This window comes from Antrostomus carolinensis, unplaced genomic scaffold, assembly GCF_000700745.2.
Source record: "Antrostomus carolinensis isolate BGI_N321 unplaced genomic scaffold, ASM70074v2 scaffold5600, whole genome shotgun sequence".
NCBI lineage: Eukaryota > Metazoa > Chordata > Aves > Caprimulgiformes > Caprimulgidae > Antrostomus > Antrostomus carolinensis.
This window is the reverse complement of record NW_010287608.1, coordinates 9,886-22,439: the sequence shown is the minus strand read 5'-3', so window position 1 is coordinate 22,439 and position 12,554 is coordinate 9,886. Positions and strand designations below refer to the sequence as shown.

Sequence of the window (12,554 nt, the reverse complement as noted above, 5' to 3'; positions counted from 1 at the left end):
ATCAGAAATAACATATCTAAATTGGGCACATCTTCAGGTCTGAATCGGAGAATAACTATTGCTCAACCATCAATAAAGTGTCCTCTGCTTCACTGAGACTCTGTCACTGTAAATAATTACACTTCCTGGAGCAAACAGAAGATGTAAACGGAAAGGCAGGTTCTGATGAATTTTGAGGCTTTTCCCCCCACCCCCCAGATCTAATCCAAATATTACTTTAATAAAGTGCTAATAAACTTTGAAAAGGTAACAACACATTCATTTCAATATCAGCAATTCTTGCACGGGAATTACGTGACATATAATTATGTTTTTAACAGTGGGATTAAACAAGACAGACTGCAATGATGTGTTTAGTCATATAATACATAATTCTCAAAAGAAATAGGAAAGATTTCTACACTGACCGTAGTCTGTGTTTTCTGGCTCCCAACAATTTGATGGCCAAAAATAGGGTGTCTATAGACAAAACAAAAAAAGTAAGAAACTCAAGTTAGACAATGCAAGCATTATACAGTCCTTGTGTTGATACTAGTTTTCAGAGTCAACTCACATTTTTGGTAGATCTATTATATTGTTAACTTGAAAATTCTGAAATAGGCATCAAAACAGAAAATCACTTTTGTATGCTTGTTTATTGCACTAGTGTCAGAATGGCATTGAAAAAGAAGAACAAAGCATTCTTTTTACTCTTAAAGTTAAGGGAACAAAAAACACAAGGTTAGGTAGTGAGGTTGTCTTTTTCATCTTCCCTAGCAACATACCTCCCACATGTCCTGAAGAATCAGTTTTAGAGGGTGAAAAGACAGAAGATACTTTGGGGTACATTCAGTTCCTGATTTCAGAGAGTTTCCATCAGTATATATTAATATTCAATACCCTTTTCCAGGAGTTATTTGTTTAAAAATGCTACTAAACACAAGCTGTGTTCCCAAAGTTATCAAAGTTTTTTAATTTTTTGAAGTCTATGTTTTTTCTCATCGTTTACCAGTTGTGATTCATTTTTTTTTTAATGGAAAGTCAATAAAAGTATTAATAACTAGTTCAATACTATGTTTATTAAAATTGTGCTAAATGTATTGTTAAAATAATTCACTTGTACCAAATAAAGAATATAAGACCATATAGGCATTTCTCATACAAATAGCTTAATTTTTAAAGCGGTAACTTTTTGTTAAATGTAAAGGATTACTATGTTTTATACATAACACATTCATACATATATACATACACACACATACAGAGAATTATGTATTATTTGAGCAGTTAATCTCATTAAATACGTGGAATAGTCTGAGTGATATTTTGAAACACAAGTGCTTCCTTAGGAAACAGTAAGTTAAAAGTTAAAAAAGAAACTATCACAAGCTCACTTCAAAGGCTGAGAAGTGTTTCTTGTAAGCTGTTTTGTGCTCTGTAATGGAGCAGCAATAAGTCATTCTCCTATCAACTATTTCTTCACAGTGCCACTGAAATAAAAGTGACCAATATAAACACAAATGGAAAGAAGAGGAACCCCTAAACAATGACTGGCAGCACTCAACGAATCCTGGAGAAGCAAGAATCTATAAAAGTAATTTGACAATGTCAATCATATAAAGCATAAAGTCACCATCATTTAAATACACAGTTTTCAAACGCAGGGAAGGAGAACAACTACATCATTTTCCTGCTAACAGGAACTTTAATGCCTGTTTACAGGTTCAAGTTGAACTTCTAGAAAAAGGATGCAGTGAGGGTTACTAAATACATAGAAAATATACCCACTCGGGCAGCTCCTGAGCCAAAAATGTCCGAGGCTCAGATTTTATTTAGGGGGGAACAGCAGTTAAGTCTTCTGATTTTGAGCCAGCCCCATGAAGTTTTGAGCAAATCTCAAAATTGCTTTTGGCATTCATTTCACATCAGGCTATGAGAAAATACGGTATATTCATGACTATATGTTTATCATGTAGTAGAAGGACTTCGTTGTTTCATATATAAATGAAAAGCTATTCCTGACCAGCAAGCAAACTGCAAGAAATAGTTCTGAGAGGCTCTCAAGAGACATTATATCAATCCAGGATAAATCTGATATTACTGTTTTCAGTATTTAGTTAAAATAATACAATAAAATTTTATTGGGACTTGAAAATCGGTGGTGGTGGGAGTGTGGGTGGTAAAGAGAATATGGGAAAGGAGTCAGGATCTTCCATGTGAAACATCACTTTAGCTCACTAGGAGGCAGAGGTGGCCAAGGCTCTTCTGAAAGATGAAAACTTTTGTCCCAATGGCAGGACCCACTTCTAACAGAGGGACTGAGTTCAGACCAATGCTGAGAAGTGTGAAAATGCACAAAGGACACTTCTTTGTTTACAAAGCCAAATGAAACTTTCAAAGGAACAGATAAAATAGGTTTTATTCTATTAGAGAATACCTGACCAAGACTTTGCAGGTATTGCAAAGTCTTGGAGTGAAAGTGACTGCAAGATGAGACTGATATTCTGCAAAGATGAGCACAGCAGCCTGAGGGCCAGCAGGCTCAGAGAACAGGCAGAGCAGGTCTCTTGGGAAAGTAAAATGAGAGACAAAGAGATGGAAAGGACATGGTAGTTATTCAAAGAGACTGTACTAAGTGTCCAAGTACCTTTAGTGAGAAAGTGTAGTGACAGGCCAGTGTAACCATACTGGCAATCTCCAGTCAACGAAACATGAAAAAGAGATAAAGGAAAAAGCACAAATTAATGCATATGCTAATAAGGACGAGTCTAAGCCTCCCTGCACCACCATCCCTCTGGAGATAAAAGCAGAAAAGCTAAAACAGAACATGAGTTTTAATTAGCAAAGATATGATAATTCTTAACAAAAGGTTTCAATAATGTGTCATAAGGTAAGCCAAAAAGAAACCCTAGCAAAAGGCAAACATTACAATAAGAGAAAGGGGTTCAAAGAACAGTTAGTACAGATACATATAGATAATTATTAAATGCCTTCCTTGTTTGAGCCTCCAGAAGGAGGGAGACTGTGGTCAGACAAAGGTCTTTCTGCCTAGGGAATGACAAGCAGGCATGAGCTCTCCTTGCTGATGCTCTGAAGTGGGCAGGCACAAGCTGCCTTTGAACTGCAAGCTGGGCCCCTGCCTGCCTGGTACTTGGATGCATTTAATAGGACCTGCTGAGCAGCTCAGTTCATGACCTCAAGCAGTGCAACTTGTCTGGAGCTGGCCTCCAACCAGCTGCCTTCCAGTGGGAACAAAGTTCATGTCAGCCTGCAACCAGCTCTGTGAATATGTCCAAAAATAATTTTGACATGAAGATAATACTACAGGGAAAAAAACACCCCCCCTCCCCCCCCCCAAGAAAAAGGAAGAAAAAAATATATATGAGGTCAGATAGTTCAGGTTAGAGGCCTGATGAAATTCAGCACAGAATGCTCAATGAATTATTGTGTTTTCATATGGATAAACTGTGTTTATGTGTAGAAAACAAAAAAGCCTCACCAAACTAAAAAATGGCTTCTGGTTCCTCAGTACTGTAATTATATGCATATTTAAATATTATGATGAAGTTTTTGCTCTGGTACTTGTCTTTCTCCTCTATAACTCTCTATAGTACCTAGCATCTAACTGGAAAGAGTTATCAAAAGTATTGTATTATCCGTATGAAGTTTAAAGGGGTGCAAGCTACCTGAAGGTCAAGTTATACCTAAAAAAGATATTAATTTGAAGAACCTTTGAAACATGGGTAGTTATTTAAAAAAAAAACAACACATAAGGCAAAGTAGCCACAGAATACTACTACAAGAGGAAGATTCACCTTTTTCTGAGAAGGAAAAGCTGAAATTTTCTGTACTCTAATCTTTCTAGATCTAGTGTCTAGATTGAACAATTGCAATACACTATCCATTTCTGAATCCCTAAAAGTAAAAGGTTACTAAAATTTGAACTTTTCAAAAACATATTAGGTCACTGACAGTATAAAGCCCCTACTAGATGAGAAATAAACAGCTGATGCTATGTATTTTGACCAAGGTGAGGTCCTACATTACTTTCTTACCAGAAAGTAAAAAATTATGGTACCATAAAATATGTCCTCAGAAGTAGCTACAGTTGTTGGTAAAGTTGTATTCAAAGAGTAGATAAACATTATTCACTTTCAAAGCAAGAAATGGCATTGGTGGGTGCAGACACAAGGAAAATTCTCCTAAAACCAGGCACAAAAAATAAGGATTAAGGCTTAAAAAGAAAGTAAGTCCAAAAAAACCAATAAAAATCTTTTAAAAAACCTAGACACTGAATATGAAATATGATTAAAAAATAAGTTTTTGATTAAAGGATTTTTGCAATGCTGAGATTGTATGCAAAAAATCCATCAACAATAAAACGGTGTGTAGTTAAAATGACTGATGTTTTCCCAAAGTTGCATTCCACATTTTCTCTCCTGTTTGGTATTAACAGTCAAAAAGTTCTGGTCTTAATCTAGCTCGCCATGTGTCATGCACACCAGATAAACCCGAACACTCCTTGATAAATTGTAAAAGCAAATCTCAAACAACGTCACTCCTGGCTGAGAAAATGACCTTCTCTGTACCAGGAGTATGCAAACAAAACTCGATTTCACTATTTTTTACAACTCACATATCCTACACACTGTAGAAAAATTATAATATCCCTTAAAATAACATTTAATCCTGTAGCACAGACACTATACCACCTATGTGCCTTGTTTCATGATCTAGAAACCCTACATAAGTGAAGATTTTCCCCAGGAGAGTTATGGATGTGGTATAACATGTTGTACCTCAACACCGCCACTTTCAAAGTGAAGATTACAAAATACCAAGGGGTTTTTTTGTGAAATAAGAAAACCTGAAGGAATTATCATACTTAAGAATTTTTCCTTTTCTCAGAAGGAAATGTGAAGCAGTTCATCCCGAACAACTATTAAACAGGGTACATTTGTCATTTTGCCATGACATCCCACTTATAGCCGGAAGGAAGGTGGGTGGCAGAATTGTTTGGGGAAAGTCAAGTACTGTTTATCAGCCCAGACAGAAATAATGTTGCCAGTTTTTATCAGTACACTTTTAATGCACTTTGTTTAATTGTATCTCTAATTTGAATAAGCAGCCAGTACAAGTCAGCAGCTAGAGAAAAAAGGCTTACCTAACACTGCACATGCGATCACAGAGCCGTTTAAGCATTCAGAACAAAACAGGCTGTTACAAGGATCTTTATGTCACTGACAGAAAACTGGTTTCACACACACAAATGCATACTGTTTCTCTTGCGTTATAGACTAATAACATTAGGTAAATATAACCATGGATATCGATAATCCTCCTGTTAATAAAATCATATGAAACAAAGTCCTGTAATATAGCATATATTCCTCACTAAACAAATTGGCAGCAGCAGCTGCTACGCATTGTAAGCAATCCTATAATAAAACAAATAGATGTGCTCTGGCCTTACCATAAAATTAATCAATAATAATATCCGAGATAATGAAACAGCCACTTGTAAAAATCAGTGTTGCCCATCAGCTTTTATAAAACATTATTAATTTCTATGCATTAAACTGTATTACTGAGGGGGGAAATAATTGAACATCTTTCAGCAACCCCTTGTTGATAGTAATAAGAAAAGAATTGTTGTTTCTGAAGCTGCTCCACTCCATGAAATCTTTTAAAATCTAATTACTGGTATGGAGGAAGAATATTCAAATCACTCATAAACCTTCCTTTGCATATTACTGCTATTCTTCTCACAGGCACCAGAGAGTCTTTATAAACAGCAGAAATCAAGTCTTTGCTAAAAACCAGTTATATATAATCTCAAATGCCTTGTGTGATGGGTAGTAGAATTCACGGGCATTCGGTTTTACATTCGCTGCAGCTGACTTCATCTCCCGGTAAAGGAAAAAGGTAAGATGGTCTAGCACTGTCAAGCCCATAGAGGAAGGATGCCAGCAAGTAGTTCTCCATGGTTAGATCAGAATTATCAAAAAAGGAGGTTGAGGAAGTTGGAAACAATAAAGATTGTGGCTCTGTGACTCCTCTTTTCTAACCTGGAAAGGTGATGAGCATGGAAAGCAGGGGGGGAGGGGGGAAGAGTAGAGAGTTAAAAAAGTAAAAAGAATGCTGATAGGACAGTCAGAAAGGCACATGGGTTTGAAATTGTTTTTTCCTCCATGAAACCTAAACAGAACCTGTATATGCTGAGCCTGAGCTGAGAGACAGGGAATTACTCCTTGCACCTGCAATTTAAAAAAAAAAAAAACCAAACTCTGCCAAATGCTGGATAACATAACCTGCTTCTTTTTTTGTTGCTAAAATCTGGCTTACAGTAAAATCCTTCTCTTGAGGCACAGTAGATGATCCACTGAGGCTGTGGACGGTGGCTGGAGAGCTGTGATGTTCAACTACAGCCTCAATATTCAGAGTGGCCAGAGGCCAGTCCAGGACCAATCCAAGAGGTAACTAGCTGAGCAGGTCCGACTCAAAGAGGTGTGGCAAGCCAATTAATTCCACCTGAGACACAAGGCTTCACACCACTTCAGACTCAACTATTTTTCAGCAAAGATATTCAAAGATCCCTACAGTGATTGCTGTATATTTTTATTTCCACTTCAGGCATGGGAAAACAAGGCCAGAGAGGTTAAATGCTTTTGTCAAGAAAATGTTCACAGTGGTAGAACAGGAGAAGACATCACAGGTAAAATCTTCATCTTGCCAAAATCCATGAGTTTTGCTGCTGTCTTCACCAGATTCATGCTTTCACAAGAAACTTTGTTTCCATTTTCACAGTTTTTCTCAGTTATTTATGCTTTCCAGCTTAAAAGTTACAAAACAACAGCAGAACTTAAACTTCATCTCTGAAAATTATTTTATGTTAAATCACAAATTAATCTAATAAAAAAAATGGGAGTGTGGTTATCACAAGCCTCAAGTATCCTAGGATATACAGATGTGTAATTTGTAGAAGAAATCAACATCTTTCCTTGGGAGACTATTACAGAAGTTTAGCAGCTGAGAGGATTAAATCAGGCATTCCTTACCAGGACAGATATTATCACTTATGTGGACGTGGATGAAAGGTCTCATTGAGTATTGCCTGGCCCTAGGAAGACCTGCTTTCTAAGGTGCACCTTGCTTTTCCTATTTGGGCTCCTTATACATATTTGCTCTCAGGTAGAGGAGAGTGATTAGCAGATATTCAGCTCCTTCTTTAGTCCCAATCTTAAATTATCAGGCAAAGGCAATGTAGCAGTTCAGGACAATTCAGAAAGAATCAGTATCCCAGAATTTTCTGCTTTGCCTTGTTGAGACTAATAAGAAATTACTTTTCTCTGAGAAAGGCAAATAATATTTAGATCTGTCCCCTTTGAATTAAATTGTTATCACAGAAACTAACCTAATTACACCTGAGTAGGTCGAAGAATGATGCAGAATGATTTTTTTTTTTGTTTCTAAGGTCACATTATTTAAAAACACAGATATAACTACAATTTTACAGCCCTCCTGCTGGCAAGAATAGTAACTGAAAAAGTATAATTTTGCCTCTAAAAGGGCTTTTGAGCAAAGGAAGCACAATCTCCACTGCTTTTAGCTATTTCTATACAAGAGAAGGTTGTTTAAAACAAACTGGAAGTAATTTTACTGTCAGGAGGGAATATGTCACCCTTTGGAAAATAAAAAATAAAATTCATGGAGAACATTGTTGTAGGTACCCTGGTTTTTTGTAAGTCAGGTCTTTTATTGCAGACAGATTTCTCTGCAGTTATGGCTTCTGAACTTTTCAGTGCTGGCAGGTGCACAGTTTTCTCTTTCTATTAAAATATCCAGAAATTTGAGAATCCTGTCCAGTACTCAGGGGGTCCTATTTCCAAAGCACCTGAACAACTATTCTAGTGCAAAATTCAGTTACAGTGAAACTTTCCTCCCCATTGAGTATGTTGTCTTCATCTTCCAATTTAACAGCTTCAGTAACAGATTTTTTATTAGCCTATTTCAGTGGAAATGTGGAATTATAATGACATAAATTTTGTTGGTACAACTCTAGTTAACAGTATGGCACCACTATGAAATTTTTCTTACACTATACATTAACAGCTAACATTACATTGCTTTAACATTGTTAGCACAGGAATAGCAATGCAAAAAGTACCACAGAGCAGCAAACAAACAAAATACGGCAGATATATACTAAGCAACGGTTGAGGAGATTAACTCATTTCATATGCATATGTCAAATAGGTGCCAAATCCTTAAGTTATGTAAATCAATTGATACCCTTTTATAATCTAACTCTCACTGAAGATTCATGTTCAAATATGTAGGCTGTAGACCTCTCTGAGGAAAACCCAGGGCAGGGTAGCTGCAGTACTCTCAATTGTTCACAGGCCTGTTAATTCTAATCTAGGCTTTCCTTCAGCAGAATTATCATGCTGGTAGAGGTGCTCATTTCCCATGTTTGAGACAGAAGCAGGCCAGCAGCTGTGCAGAATTAAATGACCAGCACCTTGACAAATAAGTCCTATTCACTGCAAAATTAAGATGCAGATATTTTGTCCTTCTGGCCACTGCTTATGCAGAGACAAGCCAAGAACTGGAGCCTCAACCACTTCATAATTTCTTTCCACTTTTCATTTACCTCATTGGTTACTGATCTGGTCATTACTCATAACCATATCAGTGCCTTTCCCTCAGCAGTAAGCCCCTTCACCCATACCACTCCTCTCTTCTTTGTACTGAACACTGAGGAGGATGAAGCACCACGAGAAAGAAACCTTTTCCTTCAAATCCTCTTTCTAGGATCAAAGGTAACTGTGGATCTTGGGGAGAAGGCTTGGAGTGACTGCTCTTTGTATTACCCATATGCACATGTAACATACTGTCCTATGGAAGGACAGTTTTTTTGCACTATATGACCCACAGGATCTACATATGCAAATATGATAACACTGTATGCACGTATACAATAATCATTTTCTTTCTTGACAGACTGTGCTGTACATATTTAATTATATACACACTAAGAATTTCTTTTAGACCAAATACTATGAACCTTACTCTTCCCTTACGTGGGTCTACAGAACTCAAGCCAAAATATTGATGAAAGTATTGTACAGCAATTAATCTAATAAAATGTTTGAGACTGTGATTGATCTACAATACATCACAGTTTTATTCTGCATTTTAAAGACCAATTATTTTATTCTTGATGGCTTCTTATTTAAACAATGTTTAAGACAAAGCTTAGACTTAAGTATCTTGAAGACAATACCTTTTGTTCTATCAGGTATTACTTTTCTGTGAGTATTTAACATGGTGAGAACTAACAGAGCAGGATTACCAAACGATCATGTATAGTTTCATAGTGATAACCACCATATAATCTCAAAGCAACAAATATCTAGGGAAGATCTCAGATCAGCTGTTGGTGATACCTAGTTGGAAGACCACCTAATAGGAAGAGCAATACAGAATACAACCACCATTGTCAAAGGTAGCACATGACAAGCAAAGTTAATTGCTTCTCTAGAATATATAATCAGATACTGTAAAATGATATTTGTTTCAAGTCATAGGTGATATTTTTCTGCAAACTTCTAGCTTGCTATTCATTATTAGAAAAGCAACACTCCTGCTCCCCAAGCCCTTAATTTGAAATATACTATAGGTATATGTAGGTATTGAATAATTTACATGTAGGCATATGTATACATATACATACACATACATCATTCCAGCTTGTTCTGAAGCATCTGCATGTTTGTTGGGACTGACAGATCACTGTGGAAACATGTCTGTACTTGTTTGAAGATTACACATTACTTCAATAGTACTCTGTTACCAATAAGGAAATCCTCCCATTAAGAAAGAGTATGAATATTACTTTCAATATTTTATCATATTTCTGCTATAGGCCTAATAATTAAAACACCTCCTCCTTTCCAAACCAAGACTATTTTAGGAACAAGACTCAATAAGATAATTTCATTTCCTTTACTATAATTAAAAAATAATAGATTAATTTATTTCATGAGACATACTTCCACACTTAGCACTATCACAGCTTTTCCAGGGATCAAAATGGTCACTACCAAAAGTTTACTGATTTAATTTCTAAGCAGAATCCTTCTACCATTCTTTACTTTAAGGGGAATTGCCACCATTTGCTAGGTTACATAAGAGACAAAGTACGGTTAAAATTTGCTATGAACATTTGTGTAAGGCCTTTAATATGAGCCTCTATTTGCGCAAGTCAAGAACACACTGAAAACACTTACTTGGAATCGATAAAAGGTGCCATCATCCTTTAGTGTTAGAACATGGTCTGAGATTGGAAAAAAATAGCCATGTGCCGCCATCAGTGTTCCCAAATGTAGAGCTTCCACTGTTTGAAGAACAAAAAAAAAAAGATAAATTTAAAAAATTAAATAACTTATTTTCAGCAGTTTAATTTTCTTGTTCAGATTCACCTTATCTCTTGCAGATAACCACTTGACTCTCAGTCAAGGTCCTGCCATCATGAAAGCGACATCTTTTTCTATGTAATATAATGATGTGACCAAAAAAACCCCTTTATTCTCCTTCACAAATGGCTATTAGATGTCCCATTTGTAGCTGCAGTTCCAGTACTTACATCAGCATTAGTAGGTACTTACTGCAATGTTCATTCACTCTTTTTGAAGCTGAAAACAGCTATCATTTCTATGCTGATGGTGCAGCCCGCTTTTACTCTTCAGAACAGTTTCAGATTACATGATGTTAGGAATAGTTTATTCCAATTGCATGATATCTTCCTAACTAACTTTATCAGAACTACAGTAAAGGATAGAGATTTCCTTTAAAGTTTCTCACTACTGGGAAAATAACCAAAGACCACAGAATCACAGAATGGTTGAGGCTGGAAGTGACCTCTGGAGGTCATCTGATCCAACTCCCATGCTCAAGCAGGGACATCTAGAGCCAGTTGCCCAGGACCATGTGCAGACGGCTTTTGAATCTCTGCAAGGAGGGAGACTCCACAACCTCTCTGGGCAACCTGTGCCAGTGCTCAGTCAGCCTCACAGTAAAAAAATGTTTCCCGATGTTTAGAGGGAACATACTGTGTTTCAGTTTGTGCCCATTGACTCTGGTTCTATCACTGGGGACCACTGAAAAGAGCCTGGCTCTGTCTTCTTTACATCCTTCCACCAGGTGTTTATAGACATAGATAAGATTCTCCCTGAGCCTTCTCTTCTCCAGACTGAACAGCATCTTTTCTCATAGGAGAGATGCTACAGGCCCTTAACGATCTTTGTGGCCTTCTGTTGGACTCTCTTCAGTGTGTGTATGTCTCTCTTGTAATGAGGAGTCCAGAACTGGACACACACAGAATGAATTCAATTCATTTTAATGAACAAAAACATAATATGCAACAGTCAAGTTTATATGTGCTCTTGTATTCTCAGTAAACCACTGTCCAGTATCAGCCCCTGAAGCCTATTATTCAGTATTGTCATTATTTGGCTGACAAGAACACAATGTTGTAGGAAGAGAACAGCATTAGATAGAGTCATGCTCTTGTTGCAGTATTTCAGTCCTACTATCTCTTTACCATATTTCTTTAGCAACCTTGTACTAACTCCAGTAAATATCCTAAAATAGCTGCACAGCAATTTCTACTGTTACATTAAAAAATTCCTAGCATAACCTACTAATATCACTCCACAGCCTCTGAAGCATCCAAATTGTAAAAGATGAGCTCTGGAAAGGAGCATGAGGGTTTCAGACTATAAGACAAAGCCATCAATCAAATCAACAACATCAGGGATGAGAAAAAGAAAAATATCAATAAAAAGGCCATATTGGACACCTATGGAGTAAGGGCAGGGTGGGAAAGGGGGGGAAGAAAAAGGCAAAGAGAAGAAAGACAGAAACAGGGAGATCTGCCTAAAAAATGAAGGATCTTTGATCTAAAATATGAATTCAGCATGAATCCAGAAAGTATGCAGAATCAGTAAGGATGAATACTTGCACTGTAGAAAACAGGTTATATCACTACAACAAATACAGTTTCATATTCATGCCCTAAAAAAAAAAAAAAAAAGCTCATTCGTTCCTATTGCTTGTAATTTGGCTTTCAGCAATAGCAACCATAAATGTTGCAGAATGGATTTCTTGTCCTGCCTCTTAAAACCTCACCACAGCATCTGACCAGCATTGTCATGCAGGAAGAAACATGGGTCCTGATATCTGTGTTCTTGCTAACAGTCACAGAAAGCGGGATTCACTTATGCTTCACCAATTATTTTGGATATGAGAAGGAAACACAGTCTTATTTATTCACCTGTACGTCATTAGCGTCCCAGAAATTTCCCTCCTTCATACTTTTGCTTACCTGAAGACATTCATTGGTATAGGAGATACAGGAGGTGGAGTAGGACATTTTTAAGCTAACCAAGGATGTGAAAGGAGCAAGAAAGGGGATCTGAAGAGTACTGAAATGAAAGGGTTTATTTGAACAGCACTTAACTGAAAGCACATAACCCTACAAGGGTTTATTTGATACCAAATGTGTTTAGCAA

At 36.8% G+C, this 12,554-nt stretch overlaps 1 protein-coding gene across 1 annotated transcript in view; it reads right to left on the bottom strand.

Moving 5' to 3' along the window:
• LOC104521474 (regulator of G protein signaling 7) overlaps positions 1 to 10,375 on the bottom strand; it is a 67,191-nt gene extending 56,816 nt beyond the window's left edge. Inside the window, exons 1-2 of the mRNA XM_029083855.1 lie at positions 10,272 to 10,375; positions 408 to 459 (exon numbers count right to left, since the gene is read on the bottom strand). Of these exons, the coding sequence (XP_028939688.1) occupies positions 408 to 459; positions 10,272 to 10,352 (133 nt within the window). The 5' untranslated portion in view covers positions 10,353 to 10,375. The remainder of the gene's footprint in view (positions 1 to 407; positions 460 to 10,271) is intronic.
• Positions 10,376 to 12,554: the final 2,179 nt, after the last annotated feature.